General features: G+C 42.4%; 1 protein-coding gene across 1 annotated transcript in view; it reads left to right on the forward strand.

Annotated features, from left to right (window-relative positions):
• Positions 1 to 24,965, forward strand: part of LOC308462006 (uncharacterized protein) — a 30,257-nt gene extending 5,292 nt beyond the window's left edge. The window contains exons 2-8 of the mRNA XM_080979229.1: positions 15,980 to 16,101; positions 17,853 to 17,991; positions 19,428 to 19,549; positions 21,582 to 21,692; positions 22,670 to 22,776; positions 23,987 to 24,077; positions 24,670 to 24,965. Of these exons, the coding sequence (XP_080835355.1) occupies positions 15,980 to 16,101; positions 17,853 to 17,991; positions 19,428 to 19,549; positions 21,582 to 21,692; positions 22,670 to 22,776; positions 23,987 to 24,077; positions 24,670 to 24,786 (809 nt within the window). The 3' untranslated portion in view covers positions 24,787 to 24,965. The remainder of the gene's footprint in view (positions 1 to 15,979; positions 16,102 to 17,852; positions 17,992 to 19,427; positions 19,550 to 21,581; positions 21,693 to 22,669; positions 22,777 to 23,986; positions 24,078 to 24,669) is intronic.
• Positions 24,966 to 25,972: the final 1,007 nt, after the last annotated feature.

The following is a 25,972-nucleotide window of genomic DNA, read 5'->3' on the forward strand; positions in this document are numbered from 1 at the left end:
TTCCCTTGCTCTTTAATCATGTAGAATAACACCATAAATTCAGACCTGGCGAGAACTGACACATTCTCCCTCTCGCATCACGTCCGAGAGTCAGACTGAAACACACGGAGTCAAACCCCTCCCTTAAGTGTTTCTAACCACGCCTCAGGAAAGAGACGTCACCAGAACTCTTTAACTCTGTGAGTTCTGAAACCATTAACATAGTTTGGGTTATCTTAATATAGACTTTGAGATCATTTGATAAAAATATTTTAAAATAAAATAGCATTACAAGTTGTCATTTTGTTTTTTTTGTTTTTTTTTTAATAATATTTTTTTTATTGCTTTTTTTTCAAGGTCAGAATACATCGTCAATTACACAACAAAAGCGATTTTACAAAGAAAAAGAAAAAATTAAATAAAAGAAAATTCACTTTTCCAAATCTTTTTTCATAGTCAACTGGACTTCCCCACATCTTCCATCCCTGCATTCTTTACAATAAAAGAAAATTATACAGCAAATTAATACCTTGTTTCATGTGTTTTTGTACTTTCATCCAATTATATACTCTAAATTTAAACTTTTCACAGTCATAACTTAATTTCAATCGTTTTCAAATCTCAATACCGAAGCATGTTTTTCCCAAAACTTAGCAAATTCTCAACTTTCATATAACTTATAATGTTTTTGTAGATAGTCCTTAAATTTTTTCCAGTCCTCTTCCACTGCCTCTTCTCCCAGGTCTCGGATTCTGCCAGTCATTTCAGCTAATTCCATGTAGTCCATCAGTTGCATATGCCACTCTTCCAGCGTGGGTAGCTCCTGTGCCTTCCAATATTTGGCTATAAGAATTCTTGCTGCTGTAGTTGCATATAAAAAGAAAGTTCTGTCTTTCTTTGACACTCTCTGGCCTACAATGCCCAGGAGAAAGGCCTCTGGTTTCTTATGAAAGGTATATCTAAATACCTTTTTCAACTCGTTATAAATCATTTCCCAAAAGGCCTTCACCCTCGGGCATGTCCACCAGAGGTGAAAGAATGTTCCTTCAGCCTCCTTACATTTCCAACATTTATTGTCTGACAAATGGTATATCTTTGCGAGTTTGACTGGGGTCATGTACCACCTGTACATCATTTTCATAATGTTTTCTTTTAAGGCACTACATGCCGTAAATTTCATACCGGTGGTCCATAACCTTTCCCAGTCTTCAAACATAATGTTGTACCCAATATCTTGTGCCCATTTTATCATGGCTGATTTAACCAACTCATCTTGAGTATTCCATTTTAGCAACAAGTTATACATTCTTGAAAGCACTTTCGTCTTAGGTTCAAGTGGTTCCAACTCTAATTTTGATTTTTCCACCTGGAAACCATTTTTTTTGTCCTTTTTAAAGATCTCTAAAATTTGGGCATAATGAAACCAGTCTCGCACCTTTCCTTTCAATTTTTCAAAACTCTGCAACCTCCAAGTGTCACCCTCTCTTTCTATTATTTCACAGTATTTTGCCCAGCCACCCCCCATATTAAGTATTTTTGTGGCCTTAGCCTCCATTGGTGATAACCACCTCGGAGTCTTGTTTTCAAGTAAGTCCTTGTATTTAGTCCAGACGGTAAACAAAGATTTCCTGACAATATGGTTTTTAAACAACTTATGAAACTTTACCTTGTCGTACCACAAATATGCATGCCACCCAAAAGCATTGTCAAACCCTTCCAGATCCAGGACATCAGTGTTTTCTAACAAAAACCAATCTTTCATCCAGCAGAAGGATGCAGCTTCATAATACAACCTTAAGTCCGGCAGGGCAAATCCCCCTCTTTCCTTTGCATCTGTTAGTATTTTAAATTTTATTCGGGGCTTTTTGCCCTGCCAGACAAACTTCATAATGTCCCTCTGCCACTTTCCAAAACACTCCACTCTGTCCACGATCTGTAGGGCCTGAAACAGAAACAACATTCTTGGCAATACATTCATCTTAACTGCAGCAATTCTTCCCAACAAGGAAAGTTTCAGTCTTGACCAAATTTCTAAATCCTTTTTGATTTCAGACCAGCATTTTTCATAATTGTCTTTAAATAGATTCAAATTTTTCCCGGTCAAGTTGACCCCCAGGTATTTCACTTTTTTAACCACATTTAATTCTGTTTCCTTTTGGAACCCATCTATTTCTGAAGGTGTCAAATTTTTTGCCAAGACCTTAGTTTTTTGTTTGTTTAACCTAAATCCCGCCACCCGACCAAACTCAGAAATTAGTTCTAAAGCTCTTTTTGTGCTGGGTTCTGGCTCCTGTAATGTCAAAACCAAATCATCTGCAAAAGCCTTCAGTTTATATTGTTTTCCTCCGACCTGTATTCCTTCCACCCGCTGGTCCTTCCTAATCAAGTTAAGCAACACCTCCAGGACAGAAATAAATAGCAAGGGTGATAAGGGGCACCCCTGTCGTGTTCCTTTTTCAATTTTGAACTCCTCTGTCACCACATTGTTTACTATCAATTTAGCTTTTTGCTCTGAATAGATTGCTTCAATACCATTTTGGAACGCCCTTCCCACTCCCATCCCTTCCAAATTTTTCTTCATAAATTTCCAAGATATATTATCAAAGGCCTTCTCCGCGTCTATAAAAATCAAAGCTGCTTTTGTGTTCAAATTTGTCTGCAATAACTCCAAAACATCAACAATATTCCTGGTGTTGTCAGACAGATGCCTGCCAGGGAGAAAGCCTGCTTGGTCTTTATGAATTACTTCGTTTAAAACTTTTTTCAGTCTATTTGCCAAAATATCAGCAAAAATTTTGTAATCCACGTTTAGGAGTGAGATGGGACGGTAGTTCTTAAGTTGAGTCTTTTCAGATTCCAATTTTGGTATCAAAGTGATGAATGCCTCTTTCCACGATTCTGGTGCCCCCTTCCCTTCCATAATTTGGTTACATACCTCCATTAGTGGTTGAGCCAAATATTCCTTCAATGTCTTATAATATTTGGAGGTAAGTCCATCTGGGCCTGGGGTTTTGCCTAATTGCATGTTCTGAATGGCACTTTCAATTTCCTGTTGTGATATTTTGTAATTCAGGGCTGTTTGTTTATCTTGTGTTAGTTTTTGCAGGCCATGACTTTTTAAAAATCTATTTATCTCAGTCTCCACTTGGGGTCCTTGAGTAAACAATTTTTTAAAATATCTCTGGAAGCACTTTCTAATTTCTTCTGGTTTCTGAATACATTCTCCTTCAACCTCTAGATTGGTAACAAAGTTCAATTTTTGTCTCTTTTTCAGCTGCCATGCCAGCAGCTTCCCACATTTATTTGCCGATTCGAATGATCTTTGTTTCATCTGTTTAATTTTCCATTCAACTTCTTGATTTATCAGTTTCGCATATTGTGCTTGATGGAATTTTATTTCTCTTAAAACCTCTTTTGATTTTGGATTAAGTCTCAACTTTTTCTCTCCGTCTCTTATCTTCTCCAAAATCTTGTCCTTTTTACCATTCCAGAGTTTTTTCTTAATAGTGTTCTGTTGTATCAGGAACCCTCTCATAACAGCTTTACTCGCGTCCCAGATTGTTTTCTTTTCCACCGAAGTGTTCAAATTTATTTCAAAGTAATCTTTCATCGTTTTTTGGGCCTTCTTCACAATCTCCTGATCTCTAAACAAGGAGTCATTCATTCTCCATCTGAAGGATCCAGCTGGTGTAAGTCTCAAGTCTATTTTCAAAGCGTTATGGTCGGAGCAAGTTTTGGGGCAGATCTCTATTTTTTTAGTCTTAGGTGCCAGTCCTCTAGATATCCAGATTTGGTCGATTCTTGTCCAGGATAGGTGGGCCTCAGAAAAGAATGTTCCCTCTTTACCTAGAGGGTTCTTTATCCTCCAAATATCAATCAAGTCCATATTGTCTGTAAGTTCAAAAAAAGTCTTTGGTACTCTGCCATCTTTAGTCAAGTTTTGATTTTGTGACTTATCCATGTGCGTGGAGACAACCCCATTCATATCTCCCATCAGAATGATGTTAGTATAGTCAATATAGTCCAGCATTATCTCATGCAGCTTCTTATAAAATTCCGATTTCCCCTCGTTTGGTGCATAAATTCCTACTATCAGAAATTTTTCTCCTTGTGATTGTATTTCAATCGCCAAAATTCTTCCTTGTTCGTCTTTAAACACAAATTTTGGTACTAGGCTCTCCTTTGCATATATCACTACTCCTCTTTTTTTGACTTTATCTAATGATGTAAATTCTTGGCCTAGTCTCTTGTTGGTTAGTACTCTTCTGTGGAGCCTAGTCACATGAGTTTCTTGAAGGCAAATGACGTCTAATTGTTCTTTCCTCAATAAATGAAAAATTCTTTTCCTTTTCTCGGGGGAATTTGCGCCATTAATATTCCAACTAAAAAGCTGCAAAGACATCCTGGATCAATTTGTCAACCGATGGGGTTGTCTCCCTTGTCGTCTGTGTCCAGAGGTGGATCTGGTTTTGCACCAGGCGTGGGGGGTGGCCAAGTACCTGCTGTTCCTTTCCGAAGGTCCTCCCCGTAATCGTTTAGGAACTTTTCTTGCTCCTCTGCTGTTCTAATTTTTACCTTCTTCCCTTTCACACTAAAAGATAGTCCTTGAGGAAATTCCCACCTGTAGGGGATTGAGTTGTTTCTCAGCAAGCTTGCCAGATCTTTATATGTAGTTCTTAAATCCAACAACTGTTTTGGTATATCTCTAAAGATTTCTGCTGTCTTTCCCTGTATCACCAATGAATTTTTAAAGTGTAGGCCGAGTATGTTATCTTTTTCTTGCTTAGATCTCAAGATGATCAAGCAGTCTCTTGGTTTGTCCTTCTTGGCCACTCTTCCCAGTCTAAAAGCGGTGACAATTTTGAAGTCCTTCTCTTCTGCCAAGCCCCAGAACTTGGATATTTCTGCTGTCAAATAGCCAATCAGATCTTCTTTTTCTAATTCTGGGATATTTCTAAGCCTGAGATTGCTTTCCCTGTTTTTCAGTTCTGCCATGGACAGGTACGCTTGCTGTTCAGTAACCTGTCTGCTCAGTGGTCTTACTTCCCCTCTAAGTTCCTCTATCCTTTTTTTATTTAGGTCTGCTTTTGTACTTGCTTCCTCGGCTAATTTTCGATTTTCTGTTATACTCTTTTCAAAATTTCCTATTGCCTGTGTATTTTGGGCGACTTGGTCTGTCAGTCTATTAATTGTAGCTGTCACCTGGTCGAATTTAGTCGCTTGTTCATCCGCTTTCTTGTTTAATGCCGCCAGCTGGTCCAATATTTCTTTAGAAACAGGGTCTAGCCCTCCTGCAGCCATATCCCCAAAAGCTGGCTGTTTAGATTGACCTTCTTGCAGACCTGTCACAATTGGAACAGATGATCTACGTGGCTGCACAGGCAGAGTTGATTGCAACAGTTCAGTTTGTTTTGCTTTCTTGGCAGCCCTTGTTTTTGCTGCGCCACTCATTCCACAGCTGTCCAAGTTTCAAGGTCAAATTGTAAATCCCATGGGAAAAGCAATCCAGAAAGTAAACATCCGGGCGCAAAAAATTCCAAGACAACCAGCAGTTCTCAGAGACAAATAGTTCCACAATCCAGCAGGGGGAGCTCCCCAGAAATTAGGGAGAAGGATAGAAATTTTCCACCATTAAGTTCCCAAATGAAAAGTTAAGTAAAATCCAAAACAGGGGGGAGAACCCTCTGGATTCACTTTAAACTGCAGAGAATAAAGGTTCTTTACAAAGGTGCACACAACAGTTCCTTTCTTATAACTTACAAAGTAGCCCAGTGTAACTTTATACCTCTATACACAGTTACCGCAGTCTGATGTTACTTTGTATCCAGACAGCCCGAGAGCTGAGTTCGTAACTTTGTAATCCACAAAAAGTAGAGAGAAAAATCACAGTCTCTGTCCACTTATAATATGATTTTAACTTTTCTTTAACTTTTAATCAATCAAGTCCGAATTTGCAGGGTATATTCCAACTTCTTTTAGGTTCCTTTCAGCGCTTCCATTTTAATAAGACTTTGCTTAATACTTTAAACAGAGCCGGAAGACTGACTTCCTTTTTAGCGTCTCCCGCTTTCAGCCGAAATTCACAAATTTAAGTTCAAATAGAGTCTCAGATTTCTTACTCACGAGTAAGTTGTTTCAAATCAAATGTTGAAAGAAGAAAGGTCAGCGCTCATCAGCAGCAGCCGCGCGGCTTCACTTCCGCGGAAAGAGCGATGGATTCACAGCACCGCTACCCCCTCCACGTTCCGGGGCCCCTTACGGGGTCCCTTCTTCGTTTCCGAGGTCGCTCCTGGTGCCCGCCGAATCCCACGGCCACGGGCTCACTCTACCCGTGGTTTTTCTGAATGGGTCGTCGCTGTGCCGCAGCGTACGACCCTTTTCCGCGGAGCCCCTCTTCAGCAGCTGAAGAGGACCGCCATTGCCGTTTCGCGCCGCCTCCGGAAGTGATTTGTCATCACTTCAAGTTGTCATTTTGGATTCATATTAATAGATCAGATAACCAGCGGGTGATGGATTTGAGCTCAGCACATTGAAAAATATGGAATAATCAACATCGACACAGCCCCCTACTTGTACCTGCTTTCCAGATGTTCTTCTTTGGCACCCTGATTACAGCTGGTGTGAATTTTTTCTCTGGTCAGCTGGTGTTTGGATCTTTGCAGCACTGCCACACAATGGCATTGTGGTGCTGCTATTAAGAATTCTTGGGTGGCTGCATCAGTAACAGTTTGTGAACAGTCTTGATTAGAAAACGCTAAAATACTTTTTCCTTTCCCATACGTAGTAAAAAAGAGGAGTATTATCAACTTCTGCCAAATTACAGAAACCCCATGGTTTTATACTGTAATAGAATGCCATCCATGACGTGATCATGGATGGAGGATTTGACCTGGCTTGTGTAACAGAGACTTGGTTGGATGAAGCAGGTGGGCCTGTTCTTGCCGCTGCTTGTCCACCAGGTTTCTCTTACGCACAGCAACCCAGGCCCTGTGGGCGGGGAGGGGGGGTTGCAGTGATTTTTAGGAAGTCATTAGTTTGCACCAGGCATCCTATTGGGAAGACCCAGTTCTCTGAGTGCATGTTCTGGAAGTTGGGCAATAGGGGCAGTACAGGATTCCTTTTGGTGTACCGACCTCCCCGCTGCACCAAGGATTCCCTGCCCGAGCTGCTTCAGGTCGTGGCGGATGTTCTCCTGGAGACACCTAGTTTGGTTGTCCTAGGGGATTTTAACATCCATGCCGACACGACCTTACAAGGGGCCGCTCGGGACTTCGTGGAAAGCATGGCCTCCATGGGGCTGTCCCTGAATAAGTTTGGCCCAACCCATAGCCACGGACATGCCTTGGACCTGGTGTTTACCTCCATGGATGTTGGTGTTCTGACACTAAGTAAAAGCGAAACAAAAGAAGTGCCATGGTCAGACCACTTCCTGGTGCAACTTGACTTCTCCGCGACCCTTCCCCTCTGCAGGGAGGTGGGACCGATTCGGATGGTCCGCCCCCGCCACTTAATGGATCCAAATGGTTTCCAGAGAGCGGTAGGGGATGCTTTATCCCATGTTGATGGCCTTTCAGCTGATTCCCTGGTGGCCCGCTGGAATGTGGAGTTAACCAGGGCTATTGACTGTTTGGCTCCGAAGCGCCCTCTCCGATTGCATGGAGCCCGGATGGCCCCGTGGTTTTCCACGAATCTGAGGGCAATGAAACAATCGTTGAGACGGCTAGAGCGCCGGTGGCGGATGACCCATTCTGAAGCTGACCGGACACAGGTTAGAGCTCAGTGTCGAGCCTACCAAGTGGCGGTAGCGACGGCGAAGAAGGCTTTCTTCGCCGCCTCTATTGCATCTGCAGAAAACAGCAGCAGGAGACTTTTTCAGGTGGTCCGCAATTTAGCGGAACCACCTGCTACATCGGGGCCCAATACGGGCCACATGATCTCCTGCAATGATTTTGCAAAGTTTTTTGCAGATAAAGTCGCTCAGATTCGGGAAGAGGTAGACGCCACCGTGGGAGCAGGGCCGGGGCGGGGGAGTGCTAGAGTCCTGTCTAGTCAAATTGTGTGGGATCAATTCCAATCTGTTACCTCCGAGGATGTGGACAGGCTGCTTGGACGAGTGAAACCAACCACCTGTCTCCTTGATCCTTGCCCATCCTGGCTTATAAAAGCTAGCCGGGAAGGGCTGGGCGATGGGCTTCGTGGGGTGGTGAATGCTTCCCTCCGTGAGGGAGCCTTCCCAGACCCGCTGAAAGAGGCGGTTATTAAACCGCTTCTTAAAAAACCATCTTTAGATGCGGCCACGATGGCCAACTATCGCCCAGTCTCAAATCTTCCATTCTTGGGCAAGGTGATTGAGCGAGTGGTTGCTGAACAACTCCAGGCACGCCTGGAAGAAGCGGACCATTTGGATCCCTTCCAATCGGGATTCAGGCCTCATCACGGGACTGAAACTGCCTTGGTCGCACTGGTTGATGATCTCCGGCGGGCTAGGGACAAAGGTGAGAGCTGTTTCCTAGTTCTGCTGGATCTCTCAGCGGCGTTTGATACCATCGACCATAACATCCTTCTGGACCGTCTTGAGGGGCTGGGAGCTGGGGGCACTGTCATACAGTGGTTCCGCTCCTTCCTCCTGGGCCGTGTTCAGAAAGTGGTGGTGGGGGATGAGTGTTCAGACCCTTGGGCTCTCACTTGTGGGGTGCCTCAGGGTTCTGTCCTCTCCCCCATGCTTTTTAATATCTATATGAAGCCGCTGGGAGAGATCATCAGGGGGTTTGGACTGGGTGTTCATCAGTATGCAGATGACACCCAGCTCTACCTCTCCTTTAAATCAGAACCAGTGAAGGCGGTGAAGGTCCTGTGTGAGTGTCTGGAGGCGGTTGGAGGATGGATGGCGGCAAACAGATTGAGGTTGAATCCTGACAAGACAGAAGTACTGTTTCTGGGGGACAGGAGGCGGGCAGGTGTGGGGGATTCCCTGGTCCTGAATGGGGTAACCGTGCCCCTGAAGGACCAGGTGCGCAGCCTGGGAGTCATTTTGGACTCACAGCTGTCCATGGAGGCACAGGTTAAATCCGTGTCCAGGGCAGCTGTGTACCAGCTCCATCTGGTACGTAGGTTGAGACCCTATCTGCCCGCGGACTGCCTCGCCAGAGTGGTGCATGCTCTGGTTATCTCCCGCTTGGACTACTGCAATGCGCTCTACGTGGGGCTACCTTTGAAGGTGACCCGGAAACTACAACTAATCCAGAATGCAGCAGCCAGACTGGTGACTGGGAACAGCCACCGAGACCATATAACACCGGTCTTGAAAGACCTACATTGGCTCCCAGTACGTTTCCGAGCACAATTCAAAGTGTTGGTGCTGACCTTTAAAGCCCTAAACGGCCTCGGTCCAGTATACCTGAAGGAGCGTCTCCACCTCCATCGTTCTACCCGGACACTGAGGTCCAGCACCGAGGGCCTTCTGGCGGTTCCCTCACTGCGAGAAGCCAAGTTACAGGGAACCAGGCAGAGGGCCTTCTCGGTAGTGGCGCCCTCCCTGTGGAACGCCCTCCCACCAGATGTCAAAGAGAACAACAACTACCAGACTTTTAGAAGACATCTGAAGGCAGCCCTGTTTAGGGAAGCTTTTAATGTTTGATGTATCATAGTATTTTAATATTCTTTTGGAAGCCGCCCAGAGTGGCTGGGGAAACCCAGCCAGATGGGCGGGGTATAAATAATAAATTATTATTATTATTATTATTATAAATAGACAGTGCTATCTTTAGGCAGCTGCTTAGCAACCCTTCCTTCACTGTTGCACAGTTGGTGTGGTCTTCCCACAAACTGTGAGGTGTATGTTGCTAAATTTACTGATGGCTTAAATTCATTTTTCCCATTATGGTGCAAATGAGCTTAAATACAGCAGAAATAAAGTTTGGAAACAGCACCCTGAAATCATCCATCTATTTATTTATATATTATATTATATTATATTTATTATATTATATTTATTATATAATATTTGCATCCTGTCTTTCCTTCATGGAGCTTGAGGAGGTAGCAAATACGATTTTCCATCCTTCCATTTTATCCTCAGAAGAACCCTCTGAAGTAGGTTAGACTAAGAGACAGTAACTGACACATGGTCAGCTTAATGGCTGAGGGGGGTGGTTTGAGCCCTGGTCTTAGTCCACCACTTTAACTGCTACACCACACTGGCTGAACAGATATGAATAACTATTGAACAGACGACAGGCACTGAATGATTTTAACATCTGTGCTGGGCCCACCTTGGGATGGCCAGCTTAGAACTTCATGTAACTATGACAACAGTGGGACTTGGCCTGTATACTACTGGCCTATATTCAGCAGGGAAAACTCTGGATCTGGTCTTTGTTGCTGGGTTAATGATCTGGAATTGAGGGTAATACACCATGTGGTAATACATATTAAGGCCTTCTCTGTGGCGGTACCCCAAATGCAGGATATCCTCTCCCTGGAAACTGAGTAGCACCAATGCTTTTGGCATTTCAGTTCCAGGGGAAGACCTGGTTGTTTGCCAATACCTTTGTGGGATGTTGGACTGCTGCTGTAATACTGGGTGTTTTTATGACTGAACTTTTAATGCCATGTTTTTAACCTGCACTTAACTATCTGTAATTGCTCTTGTTTTATGTTGTAACCTGCCAGGAATCACATAATGAATTGCAAGCTAAAGATACATTTAATAAAGGGAATATGTAGGCCACCTCTACTTCCATCTCTGGGACAAGGGTAGGTTACCCTTTATCTCAATCATCTTCTCAAGAAACATTTGTGCTGTACTACTAGTTTGCATATGGGAATGGAGTCTGCACACATCTGCTGAGAAGGAAAGCCCATTGAATTCAATGGGTTTTACTCCCAGGTAACTCTGCAAAGGATTATAAGCAAGACATGTTACAGCCTTAGAGAATGCATCCTGTTTCTTTTCTTTCTCCTGAAGGAGAGTTTTACAACTGATGTATTGGGATCCTGGTTTCAGATTTCAGAATATTGGAGGGCATCTACCCTATTCACCTGGATTTTGGGTGGGGCAGCACGCCTTTGCTGGAGAGACAAAAATAGCCTTTGCTTTGTTCTATTGCTTCTCTAGTTAGTGAAGTGCCGTATTTTTCGCTCTATAACACGCACCAGACCATAACACGCACGTAGTTTTTAGAGGAGGAAAACAAGAAAAAAATATTCTAAACGAAACAGTGGATGTATGATTTTTGTGGTTCATGCTGTGGCCACAGACATGTGATCTGATGGTGAGTTTGGGGTAGCCCAATGCAAAAATCCTGAGGATCCATGTGGATCCATGCTAAAGTCGCCCTAAAGTTGCAGGGGCGCTGGGAGAGTGAACGGGAAGCAAGAGAAGGAGAACGATGCCTCACACAGACACACAGAGTATCAATCCTAAAGTCGCAGGGGCGCTGGGAGTGGGAAGCAAGAGAAGGAGAACGACCCCCCCACACACACACAGTATCAATCCTAAAGTCGCAGGAGAGAGCAGGGGCGCTGGGAGTAGGAAGCAAGAGAAGGAGAACGATGCCACAGACACACACACACAGAGAGAGAGAGTATCAATCCTAAAGTCGCAGGAGTGTGCAGGGGCGCTGGGAGAGTGAACGGGAAGCAAGAGAAGGAGAGCGAGCCCACACACACACACACACACACACACACACAGAGTATCAATCCTAAAGTCGCAGGAGAGCGCAGGGGCGCTGGGAGAGTGAACAGGAAGCAGCAGGAGGAGAACGATAGCTCAAGCACACACACACACAGCCCCTACAGTGGCTAATCCAAAATCGGACAGCAAAAAACTGCAGGCAGGGACAGAGAGCACAGGGTTGTTTTAAAGCAGCCAACCAGCTTCTCTCCCTCCTCCCCGGCTAGGCTGGCTGAAAAGCTTTGCTGCTACTTAGCGAGCTCAGTGGGGAGGAGAGAGGGACATAGAGCATGGGGTTGTTTTAAAGCAGCCAACCAGCCAGGAGCTGCTTACACTCGTGTAAGCGGCTCCTCTCCCGCTCTGCTTCTCTCCCTCCTCCCCGGCTCAGCTCGCTGACACCCACTTTGCTGTTTCAAAGCGAGCCACGGACTGCTCACGACTGCAGCAGATTCCCCTGCCATCCGTAGGCATTCGCTCCATAACACGCACAGACATTTCCCCTTACTTTCTAGGAGGAAAAAACTGCGTGTTATGGAGCGAAAATTACGGTAGGTGTCTTGCTTGAGCAGCTGCTTGCAAGCAGCAGGGAAAGAACAGGGGGAGGAGAGTAAAGTCATAGACTGCATGCATGTCATATATTTAAAGCATATCACTTTCCCCAAAGAATCCTGGGAACTGTCGTTTATCTGCTCACACTTAACACCCTTAGCAAACTTCAAATTCCAGGATTCTTTGGGGGGCAGAAATGTATACAGCCATAGTTTAGGCAGGAAAGCCCCTCAAAACCCATCAATACCAGCTATTGCACATAGATGCTGCCCTCATGTTACTGGTGAATGTTGTCAGCCTACAGTCATGAGCTGACACCTGGCATAGGGTGGTAGTTAAGCTGAGGGGAGGTGCTCTCTCTGCTAGAGTATGTATGTTGCATTAAAGGTAAAAGGTAAAGGACCCCTGGACGGTTAAGTCCAGCCAAAGGTGACTATGGGGTGTGGTGCTCATCTTGCTTTTCAGGCTGAGGGAGCCGGCGTTTGTCCACAGACAGCTTTCCAGGTCATGTGGCCAGCATGACTAAACTACTTCTGGTGCAATGGAACACCATGACGGAAGCCAGGGCGCACAGAAACTCCTTTTACTGTACCTTCCCGCCACAGTGGTACCTATTTATCTACTTGCACTGGTGTGTTTTTGAACTGCTAGGTTGGCAGGAGCTGAGCAGAGCAACAGGAACTCGCCCCATTGTGCAGATTCGAACTGCCAGCCTTCCGATCAGCAAGCCCAAGAAGCTCAGTGGTTTAGATCACAGCGCCACCTGTGTCCTGCTCATCTTATTACCAGGTGCTGGAAACTAAAGGAGAGTCGAGTGTTGTTGCACTCAGGTCCTGTTATATGACTTCCCATGGGTGCCTGGTTGCCCACTGTGAGAACAGGATGATGGGCTAGATGAGCCACTGGACAGATTCAGCAAGTCTGTTGTTATGTTATTTTTATTAGGCCTTGTTTTTCTCTGACCCATAAAGGACAACCACAGATTATAAAGGTTTCTTACATGTCTCTGCTTCCACATTCCATCCATGAAAGGCGATTGCTGCCTCCAGAACCAGGTCCAGGGAGCCAACTCTAGGGAAACTTGGCTCACATTCTCTGCTTGAGAGGGAGAGAGAGAATAAAGCGTGGGTGAATTCACTCCTTGCTCTGCTCTTCTTGTGGGAGAGAGAGGTTTGGAAGATAGTATTACTTTCTCATAGCAGAGTTAGCACAACGGTGATTGCTCCAAGCACATTAAAACTCCATTAGATTTTACATCTGCCCTCATTCACCTTTAAATATTTCCCACAAAATACTTAGGCTAGAATAAATCACAGACACAGCATTGTAAATAAGTGAATATTTTACTTAGAGTTTCAGAAGTTACAGCAAACAACTCTCCATTTGTTGGCAGTAAAGTAAGAAGAAAAGGTTCCAAAGGAAAGACATTTGTCTTCTTACACAAATGAATCATGCAGAAGACTCAGGCTGTAAAAAATTTTCAGAGAAATTTTTCATTCATGTGGTTTTTCTTCAGCTGGGAGCCATGCTTGGCTCCCAGCTTCTTCAAGGAACACAGGGGTGGGGTGGGGGGGGGTGAGGAAGCAAAGGCTGCTGGGAGCCTGCTGAGTTCCATCCTTGTTAACTTGGGATCTGAATACCGTATTTTTTGCTCTATAAGGCTCACTTTTTCCCTCCTAAAAAGTAAGGGGAAATGTGTGTGCATCTTATGGAGCGAATGCAGGCTGCGCAGCTATCCCAGAAGCCAGAACAGCAAGAGGGATTGCTGCTTTCACTGCGCAGCGATCCCTCTTGCTGTTCTGGCTTCTGAGATACAGAATATTTTTTTTCTTGTTTTCCTCCTCCAAAAACTAGGTGCATCTTGTGGTCTGGTGCGTCTTATAGAGCGAAAAATACGGTAACCCTTTCACGCACGTAAGTGTGCGTCAGCAACAGCATATTACTACAACTTGTCTCTGATATTATTTTCTCTTCAGGTGGCAGCACTTGTACACCATCAGAGATATCATTTTATCTCCTGAGTCCAGAGGCATTTTAGGTTCTGCAGTGTGTTCTGGTATGAAGGGTGTATGGGAGCTCCTATCAGCCTCAAGCCTATTATGGAGGTTTTTGCTGAGCTGAAGGGAAGCAAACAGAATGGCACTTCAGTTCAGTTATCTTGGTTTCAATCTAGCTGGCTGAGGGGTGCATTTTTTTCTGTCAAGGTTTTCTGTGTCAGCATGAGGACAGTAAAAGTGCATATTCAGCTTTGAGTCTGTAATCCTTCTTGAAGATCTTGTGGAAGTAGCAAAGAGTTGTTTGCTACCGGAGCACATCTACTGCATCTATATGCTTAGAAAGAAGGCTAAAGAAAAAGTTGGCTAATTATAGAGTTGCATCCCATTACGTGCGAACAAACTTCCCCTGCCTCTCCTCTCACCTGCCTGCAGGCCACCAGTCCTCTTGAACATATTTTAAGAGTTCACAAGGAGCTGCAGCCAGGAAACCCCACTGTGTGGGAACACTTGCGCAATGGCAACATTGGGTATAACCCATGGTACTTTCTGTAGCCACACTTACAACAGCCACTGAGATAGGATGCATTTTTAGCTCCTGTGGGATTTCAGTTGTTGCTGGGTTTTGCCTGCCACTTTCATACTGGAGTAAGCGCAAGGTTTCTTTTTTTTTCTCCCTTAGGAAAAAAAACATCTCCTCAAGATGTTCCTTTAATTGGTAAACTGGGTGGGCCTGTATGACCAGTTTTGCAGTGAAATGCTGGCCTCCACCTTCCTTCCCAAAATACTGTAACTACAAATAACGATGCTTGAAACTACTTTGGGGAGTTACTGAGCTAAGAGAAATTGATTTAAAATAGTCTTAAGGTTCCAACCTTAAAAGTGTGTCATAGCAGAATTCTTTTGTGTCCGAGGTTTAAGTAGCTGGGTGAAAGGAAGGTGGCAATGTTGCCAGTGCATCTTCAATCCTAACAGTATTCTTCCTGTTTACAGTTCTAGCCAGTCACTGCATATCAGCCATGCCCACCTTTTAAAAGGCTTTTTGTACTTCTGCCTGCCTCTTGTATCTCAGTGGTCTTGTTTTGTCAAGGGAGTTTGCTATTAGAGGCAGTAATTTTCAGGGAAGAAGAGGGTAAGCAATAATACAGAAGGTAGCCTGAGCTGAAAAAGTCACCACGTTGCAGAAAATAGCTCTACAGGGAATAAAATGTATATTAACAGCCTGCAGGTCAAATTCTTAGTTTTGGAGACTTTATCACATTGATATTTCATACTGTTGAAGATACCTCATAAATGTCACTACTGAGCTATGCTTTCCCTCCGTTTTCCATTATTTTCTCAATTACTGTTCCAACAAACCTTTGCTTATACCTTTTTTCCAAATATGAAATGTGTTTAAAAATGTACAAGCAAGCAGTTGCATGTTTTTGTCGTTCTTCCAATACTTCAAAAGCATCTTTGATGTTTAAATAGCTAAGTGAATGAAATACGATAACTTTGGTGGGAGCAAAGATTGCCGTGTTGGTAGGTTTCTACACCTTAAAGTAAATCTTAAAATAACCGAGTGCTTTTTGAAATGTAATGTCATCGGCATGTAAATCTGTCGCCTATAGGAAAAATAAGCAACAAAAGTTGCGCAACAGCTCTTCAAATAAAAATCCTGTGATTTGTGTGCAAATCACTGCTGCATTAATATTGTTGATGCTTGATAGTGCCACATGATCATTTATTTATTTATTTATTTATTTATTTATTTATTTATACATACATACATATTTTGTAGATGACTTTGATGAATTCACATCCAGTAACGATGATATTATTCTCAGAAGTATTGCTGAAGATCTTAGAGATTGTTTGCCAAAAGAGGCCATGCTCAGCTCCGAGCACCTTGCTCTCCAAAAAGTAAGTTTAGCCTTTGAGGCCTTCCCGTGTCAGATGGTTTAGTGATTTGGGTCCACCACTAGGGCTATCAGGGACTTCTGTCTGATGCAGGTTGCTGAATGACCTGATTGAGTCACTGTCAGAACTTGAGCCCAGGGCACCTGTCTTTAACAGCTCAAGAAAGAGAAGAACAGGGAATAAGCTTTAACTGCTGAAGAAGTGTCCTTGTGCTGATTGGCCCAGTGTAGGTCAGGTGATGCTTGGTCATGCTTAATCAGCTAAGCAGCAAAAACAGAATAAAACACTACAAAGCACTGATCAAGTTTTCAAGTTACCCAGAATTCTTCTTCTGCCTAAATGTTCCTTTGGGGTCCCCCCCCTATTATGCTCTGAAACATATTTCTTCTCCCTCTATTTCACCTATCTATCCTGAATAAGATAGGGACGCGGGTGGCGCTGTGGGTTAAACCACAGAGCCTAGGACTTGCTGATCAGAAGGTCGGTGGTTCAAATCCCCGTGACGGGGTGAGCTCCTGTTGTTCGGTCCCAGCTCCTGCCCACCTAGCAGTTCGAAAACACGTCAAAGTGCAAGTAGATAAATAGGTACCGCTCCAGCGGGAAGGTAAACGGCGTTTCCGTGCACTGCTCTGGTTCGCCAGAAGTGGCTTAGTCATGTTGGCCACATGACCCAGAAGCTGTACGCTGGCTCCCTCAGCCAATAAACCCCAGAGTTGGTCACGACTGGACCTAATGGTCAGAGGCCCCTTTACCTTTTATCCTGAATAAGAGTTTTGAAGAACTCAAAAGCTTGCTCACTGTGACTTCCGAGTTGATCCTAATAAAAACAGTATACTGCAGTTATTTTTGGATCCCACCTCTCCAGATGAACCAGAATAGCTGGCTGCAATCTTCATTTGTTTTGGGCAAAAATACTGAATTTAGCTGCCTGGGAGAGGAAAGCCTAGAATTTCTACCACCTAACAGTGGGACCTGGGTTATGGGGGTTACATGTCCTCTGTCTATGGGGGAGCTAGTTTTGCTTCCATTGGCTCCTCTTAATGAGCTAAAATTAGTCACTACCTTTCCTCATATTACTCCACAATTTCCCCCCTTTTGCTATTTGCTTTATAACAAAGATATATATTCCAGCTAGCACTGATGACATATTAAGTATCACACAAGTAAATGCTATCTATCTATCTATCTATCTATCTATCTATCTACCATCTATCTATCTATCCATTTATCTGTTTCTCATTTATAGCTGCAGAAACTCTGCCGCCTTCAAAGTGCATCCTTAGTAGACAGCAATGTGGGGTCTCCAAATGAAACGCCTGGCCATGAATATAACTCATTGATGCAGCAGTATAATATATAATACTGACTCCTTAGACAGAGAAAACATGTTAAATTAGAGGTACAAAATAGTGAAGAAACAGGCATAATTTAGGTCAAGGGTTCCCAAACTGTGGTTTGTGGACCACCAGTGGTCTGAGAGCTTCCCTCGGGTGTTCCATGGTGTGCCTATAAAAATACAGTTAAAATTCATAGAGCACAGTGCATTATTATTGGTTCAATAGACTGGAAGATCATGAAGTGGCCAGCCAAGACTCACCGCAATTTTCAAGTGGTCCTTTGTGGGGGCAGGGAATTTTTGAACCACTAACTTATATGCCGTGGAACAGAAAGTCTAGGGCTTAAATTGTGTGCAGCTAGTACTGGGGAAAATATGCTGATTAATATACATGTTCATCTTTATGCTTCTCCTTCAGCTGCAACAGCAAACAAAACCCACAGTTCATATTGATGCATTCCTTTATGATGATGACTGTATTGACTCACTGTGTGAAGAAGGGAAGATGAGCAGATATTACTGTCTAACATGCGGCTCTCATCGGACAGCACCATTAGGTAAGTACATAGATGATGTACTTGGAGGCCAAATGACAGCATTGGTCAATGTGTGCCTATGCAGTTGATCCAATGTTTTTTTCCTAAATCAAATATGGAGTAGCTTCAGGTTTCAGTCAGATGTGGAACTATGCTTTTCAGAGTGAGCTGCGGAAGCATCTACAAGTTATTGTGCTCCCAGATGAAATGGGAAATAAGGTGAAAGTCCATTAAAAAAAGGAAAATGGGTTTGACTGCATGGTCTCGATTTATATAGTTTATTAACAATAGTAAAGTAATCTCCCTTTCATCTTGCCACAGCAGCTACTATGGAGAAATTATCTTAATGCTGTTGAAGTGAGCTGATTTTCCAGGTTTATTTTGATGCATGCAAGACTTAACATGTGTACATGTATTGTCTTGGAAGACAGCACTTTGTGTTTTGTAGTTGTTTTTAAAATTTGCAATAAAGTTTATAAAAAAGGAACAAAACCAATAAACATAAATTAGCTTTTAATTTTAGTTCAGGTAAATCGGTGGGGTTGTTTATGTCTTAGGTGTAACTTGTAACTAAAATATGTGTGTGTTTATTATACAAACATTAATTTTTCCAATTAAAAGTGTGTTTGCTAAAACCGTTGAAGTTGAGCACAAACAGATCCCTTTAGGGAGAAAGTTCCAAAGTCAGGATGTCACTACAGAGAAGGCCCTAAGTTGCATTCAGGGAATGTCTGGAGGACAGAGCAGACTCACAGCTGCAGGTCCCCCCTTTCAAGCTCCGTACCGATAGCTGGAATGTAAAAACGAAGCCTGCACTTGTGCAGAGAAAAGCTTTGTATGTGTAATTAGGAACCCTGCCCTTTGCAAGTTTCTGTTTGCACAGAGAGAGCTCGTCTATATACCAGTTGTGTATGCATCCTAGGCTCTGTTCAGACTTTCAGTTGAACATATGGCATTCTAGGTTGGAGGATGTGGTCCTGATTTCCCCACCATGTGTTCATATGTGAAAAGGACTCTGATCTGTTCTTCATTTTGCTCACAATTCTGTTCAAAGAACAACATGAAGCAGACCCATAGCACTTACTAGACAGTTAAGATCTCGCAAAGTATCATTTAAACCGTTTACTCTTCAGTAGTTGCACTTAATTTATGCTATATTACTTAAAATTGAGTGGGAAATGTGTCCAATGCTACAGTCTCACCCTGTATTATTAAGGTTACTTTTTAAGTAAAGAAATACAAGATTGTGTCCAGTTTGATGTTTTACTCAAAATCATAAAGATGTGAATGTGGTGAGGAATATTATTCTCAGCAGACAAGTGGAAAAATGATAATTCTTGTTGGAAAGGTGTTCCAACAAGAATTCCAAGTTCCAAGTTCTACTAAACATTTGACAGTGTTTGATGATTGTTCCAGCAAGGTTGCATATTTAAAATTATTTTGCTCTTATTTCCCAGAGTTCATTTCTCATTCCTTTTCCATCTCGGAACTGAAGTTTCTCTTTCGGCATGTACTGCCTGATCTGACAGGAAAAGTGGTGGTTGACATTGGTTCCAGACTTGGTGCGGTCCTCTTTGGGGTAAAACCCAGTCCAAGAATTTGTTAACAATTTCTGTGATGTATCTTTTTTCCTGTTCCTGGTGGTTATTCTATGCTTCTGTGCTATGTGTTGTCCTGCAGATACGCTGTTTAATGTTATAACCTACTTTGCTCAAAATTTTGTTCACAACATGAGTGGTATATTACTGGACATCTTACTCCAAACCCAGATGTGATATGACTACATTCTCTTCTCTAAGCCAGAAAGACATGGGTGCAATGACATACTACAGCCACTTTGTTGTTATAACTGCCCGATAAGTCTCTGGATAATGAGGGGGGTTGGGCTGGTGATACTTTTTTTGAGTTTTGGGCAAATCCAGCTCAGGTTTCTTCATCCCGCTCAATAGTTAAAAGAATTGTTTCAGCCGTTTATAGGAAATAGATATCAGGAAGCCATTGCCCAGGTTCGGTTTTGCAGTCATGTTTTGCTTCACCGTAAAGTTGACATCTGTGTATAATTTTGGTTCTCAAACTTTGTGTGTGCCTTCCTAGGCTACAGCCTTAGGGGAGGGCTGGAATTTAATAGTAGAGCACAGGCCTCAGACACTGAACAGCTTCTGCAAGTCAGTGTAGATACTTCGAAAGATCCAAGACAGCCTCATATTTTAATATGTTCCCCTTGTTACCAAGAAAAATCAGCAGTTGCTTACCTAGCTAAACTCTTCCTTATCAGAAACTACAGAGAAAGTCTACTCCTCCTCCCAATTATGTAGTATCATCAGGTAATGTCTGTGTTGCTTAAGCAAGATTTTGGCTTGTCTCCTGCCTGAACCTGAATTTATTATAGTCAGTTCTTTGGTTATTGTTGTTGTATTATCTTATGGTTTGATTGACTGACATTGATCCCTTTAGTGCTCCTTCAGATTTAGGAAGGCAGGATAAGGTAAAGGTAAAGGGATCCCTGACCATTAGGTCCAGTTGTGACCAACTCTGGGGTTGTGGCGCTCATCTCGCTTTATTGGCCGAGGGAGCCAGCGTACAGCTTCCAGGTCATGTGGCCAGCATGACTAAGCCACTTCTGGCAAACCAGAGCAGCGCACGGAAACACTGTTTACCTTCCCACCGGAGCGATACCTATTTATCTACTTGCACTTCGACGTGCTTTTGAACTGCTAGGTTGGCAGGAGCAGGGACCGAGCAACGGGAGCTCACCTCGTCGCGGGGATTTGAACTGCCAACCTTCTGATCGGCAAGCCCTAGGCTCTGTGGTTTAACCCACAGCACCACCCATGGATAAAAACCCCTTAAGAAATAAACAAAAGAAAAGCATAGGACCATAGCATTTTATCAAAAGGTCTTAAGGAGCTCTTTAAAAATATTAAGCTGCCCCCATGGGCATAATCTTGATCAGAAAGGGGAGCTTTTCTTCCTTGGAATACCTTCCTGAACACTTGTGTAAAGGATCCAGTTATTTCTTAGCATTCCCTTGTTTCCTGGAATAACAAATTAAGTAGATGCAGTGTCAATTTTTGCTAAATTTATCTTAAATTAGAAACACTTGTTAACATTTGGAAAGCTGAAGCACTTTATGGTGTTAAAAATGGATATATCCTCCAGATAAAGCATAACTCATATTTTTAAAAATAGTTCTTTTCATCATATTCTTTGCTTCTATTTACAGAAGTGGCAATCTGCCATATTTAATCTGAATTTTTTTTTTCTTGCCAGCTGGTTAAGAGTTTCAGAAAGCTGTAATAGTTATCATTTAGGGGCATCTTAATATGTGGGTTTCTAGCATTTGCCATGTTAAATCCATATAAAAGTTGATCAAGCTTCTTGTGAAACATTTATTCTAATTTATAAGATAAATTATTATGGCAAGGTAAACTTTATATTGTTTGGCTAAACACTATTTTGAGCACTTGCTACCAAGCCCTCTGGAACAGGGCCTGAAACTTTCTAAGATTCTTACAGTCTCATCTTATATATATATAATTCAGTAAAGCTTAACATTTCATTTCAGTCCACCTATATATATATCTGTCTATCTACACTGGCTTTTCTTTTAGGGCTACTTTTATAGCTCAGCGTCTCAGATCTATGGTGTTGAAATGAATGCAGACTTTTGCCGGTTGCAGGAAGTTATCATTGCAAAATACCACCTTCATGGAAGAATAAAGGTAGTAACATATTTCTTAGTTTGTTTTATTTACAGCGAGGTTTTGAACTAGCAAGTCAATATTCATAGAAAAATAATGTCATTGGAGTTGCAATATCTTCGCAGTAATGCACATACCTGGTAGGATACCTCAAATAGTTGAAGTTTGTAAATGTTTTTGACTGAAACCATCATGTGATTCAAACCAACTCCATAGCAGCCTGTACACTCAGCTCTGGAGTTAAACGGAGGCTGGAGGATATTCAATATTAATAATATTGAAACAATTAAAAAGGTTTAAGATGATTTTAAGGTTTTCCCATGACCAACAAGAAAAGAATAATAGTATTTAGTATTTGTATAATCAGACGTTCCAAGCACTTTATGTGTGCTATCTTGTGGTAATACGTATAATTCAATAAGAAAGGTCAGTATTTTTACACCCATATTGCAAATGGGGAGGCTGAGGCCAAGAGTAAGCGGCTTGCTTAGGGTCAGGGTCAGGGAACCTCTGGCCTGCGGACCAACCCACCAGGTGTCCCTTTGGGCTTGTGAGACCATTTTGGACAAAGCAGCCATCAATCAGCTGGTTGTCAGGAGTCATTAAAGTGCTGTGCAAAGCAGGAACCCAGCACAAAGCAATATCACCCCCCCCCCAATCCGCTGATAAGATGGGAGGGAGCACTTCCTTGATCCAGTTGTTCTCACCACTCTTTCGTTTCAGTAGCTGTTTCACTGTAAAGTGAAGCAGCTGCTGAAATGAATTGGGTGGGGAAGCCTTAGGTAGGATTCACCAAATGCACCCCATCAGCGGAAGCACTGTGCAAAGCCTTCTGCTTGTGCAACTTGACTTTTTCCTCCTTTATGCCACTGCACCTTCAAAAAATGGCTTTTTGGGGGGAGAACCCCTAGAACAGTGGGGGGGGGGCTAATTTCAGTATTTGAGATTGTTGCCAGATGATCTTTCATGTTTGAAGCTTACAGATTTTCCCCCTTCAGGTACTTCATGCAGACGTATGTACTCAGGCGTCACTTCTTCAGAATGCTGACATTGTTGTGATGAATAATGTTTTTGAATATTTCCTTGACAGCTCAGAACAGGCCAGGTAAGATGTGTGTTCCTGAATTTTTTAGAAACTAGGAATACATTCCTGAGGATACAGTTAGACTTACACATGTTTCTCCTCTTTTAAAAAGCTAGGATTGAAATGTATATTTAAGAAAAATGTAAGTTCCAGATTCTCAAACTCAAGTAGTTACTATGAAGCAAGTCGTTTAAGCAATATATGACACAGCTAATAAAGGAGTCCAGTGGACAATATTAGAAAACCTGGAAAGTGATGGTAATCCTATAAGTGCAAAAGTAAAAAATTAAGCTACCAGGCAGTTAACAACCTATGAGAAAATAATAGTGGGAGGAAACATAGTGGCATAATGTCTAATTTCATCCATGCACAAAATGATTACAGAGGTACAATTTTACCCACAGCAAAATTTAAGAAGTTGGTGGGTGGTAAATTGGAATATAAGAGCCATGCAAATCCCTATCAGCAACGACAAGGAAAAGAGCTCTCAATATAGTTGTTAAACTACAACACCTACCAGCCCCAACCTGCAAGGCCAGGAGGTTGATGTGTTTTAGTCCCCCACAGCTGGAAGGCCACAGGTTTCACATCCCTGTCCTCGCAGCAGCTGTGATAATAGTTGCCTCAAATGAGAGCCAGGCAGCTTCCTCTCTTGTTATGCAGTGGCAGATATGTGACATTGCCTGAGGCTGGGATTGCAGCTATTATTTGGTACAAGTTCCTTGACCCAATTCCAGGCAATTCAATTAACACATACACTGTGACCCTGGATGACCCATTCTACAATGTTTGGTAAGCCCCACTAACCCTATAGGCTTTTGGGGATGGAGTACAGGGCTGTAGGATGGAAAGAGAAAATCCATTGTATTGAGGTGCCTTGTGCTTATGCGATGGTAGATGCAACCTGTTATACACATTGGTAGTATCTCTTTTTGTATTTTTTCAAAATACAGATGTTTTATAAATCTGGTTAATATTATTTCCCACAAACAGTGGGGTACACTCCATAATAATATTGTACTATAAAATAATTTTGCATATATGTCAGGCACATATCAAAGAGGCTGTAATGCTCATGCAGGCCAAGCTAAGCTTCTAGTATTTTTCTCTCGGAGCACAAATGATGGATGATAATAACTACACTTTGTTGGAACATGTTAGTTCGTGCTAAGCAAGTAATTTTCCATAAGGGTTGCACAAGCAAGTGAAATCTAAACTTACTTTCCCCTAGATCCTGGAAATTTATCAGGCAAAATGTAAGAAAGAAAGGTTCCTTATTAGTGACGTTGCCAAGCCTTGAGAAATCTCTTTCGGAGCTTCAGGTAAGTAGTTATTTTTCAAACTTTTCTGCAGTCAAGTCTTTCCTTTTTATGGAAAAAGCTTTTATGGAAAAAGCTTTTGCAACAGAAGCCCTCCTTGTGTGTCCACCTCCTAGATCAGTGAGGTTGGTGGCAAGAGAGAGGACCATGGAGGTCCCATGGCTTCCTGCCATGGGTCTCGTATTTGGCGCTTTGGGAAGATCTGAGCATAGTGCTAGCAAACTGCCTGTTTCTCCTCTCAGGTTCCTAACTATTACACCTGTGAGAAAGAAGGACTGGGCTGGGGAGAAGCAACATGTGTCAATGGCAAGATGAAAATGTGATTTTGATCAGTTCACTGAGGGCCACAGTACTCTCATTTGCAATGATATAGTTGAGAGAGATAGCAATGTGTGAATACTACCAATACTGCAGTCCCAAATCCGTCACAAGATATTGAAAACACACATGTACATTGCAAACCTTACCTATGTTAGTCCTGCAGCAGAATAATATTTTATTTTGATAACCTTTTATTACCTGCCTTCATCAGTAGTCAAGAGGTCTGCATGCACTGGAAAGCAGGTGCAAATATGATATTTTAATTTCTTTTCAGGTCGACATTCAGCTCAGCCAATGGGTGGAAGCTCTGCCGTTGGACTACGATATGTTTTTCGAAGAAGTTGCTGATAGAGAAGCACTTGAACAAATTCACTTGTACAGAATTATCTAATGCAAATGTGTACTGATATTGAAATTGCATTGAATTGCAGTTCTACAGTTCTTTTTTCAATAATTCTTATTTTTATTCCTGTTTTTCATAATGCAAACACATAAACAATGAGCAATAAGAATAACCCAAACAGAGAGGCATACAAAAGCTCAAATAAAGTTCTTCTTTTGATATATCCATTTTTGTCAGTGGAGTGAGTCCTTCCATAAAGAGCCATGAGTTGTCGGTGGGGTTGGAGTTGAGTGTGAGGAGGACACAAATGATATAAAGCTGAACCTTATTGTATCAAAGTCACTTTCTTGTCCTCTGCCAATTTTTTGTCTGCCACTAAGGGATCCTAAGCCCTCCTTGTTTGGTTCATACAATACAATTTTTGATAACCTGGATATTTTGCCATTGAGTATAAATTAATTAGTAGGATTTTGTTTTGGTTTTTTTGCCAGTTTTGAATCTTGTTGCGAGTTAGTGGTAAGGGTAGTACTTGGAATAAGTATGTCAGTGGAGGTAATATATTCATTTTGATTGTTGCAATCTTGCTTAACCATGCTATATTTAATTTTGACCAGTTCATAAGCTCCTTGTATATCTTCCATGATAAAAGATTATAGTTAAATTTTTCTATTGGTTTTTAATTCTTTAGTATAAAAATTTCAATGTATTTTATAATTTATTGATATGCCTGTTTGTTCTGTGCTTTCTGTGTTTATGTTAAAGCACGGAATTACTGATTTTTGAGCATTGATTTGAAGACCTGCCCAAATCCTGTTATTAAGTTCATTCCTTATATTGAAGGGAAGAATACCCAAATCCTGTCTGTGAAATCACCCCAGGCTTCAATAATCAACCAGGCCTCAAAACTGTCCAAAACTCCTTTTGTCTTCTAAAAATCCAAAACAGCTTTTCTCTGCTTTTCTCACAAGATGCTGTGGCAAAAGGCAAAATGTTACTTTTAAAGGCTAATGAATAAGCTCTGTTCATAGCAGGCTTGAGAAATGAATCTTATCTCATTCGGTTGCAACATCTTGGACATGCTGAACCAACAGGGCTCCTCGACCCACCCCCCTGTGGATTCTCATTCCCAAGACAGCTTTCTGTTCATGCTCAGAGGAACTCATGGGCAGGACTCCTGAGGGAGGAAAAAGGAGGAGGGAACTGGAAAGGGGTATATATGCTTGTGCACAGGACT

This window comes from Podarcis pityusensis (assembly GCF_964106645.2).
Source record: "Podarcis pityusensis genome assembly, chromosome: 1".
Classification (NCBI taxonomy): domain Eukaryota; kingdom Metazoa; phylum Chordata; class Lepidosauria; order Squamata; family Lacertidae; genus Podarcis; species Podarcis pityusensis.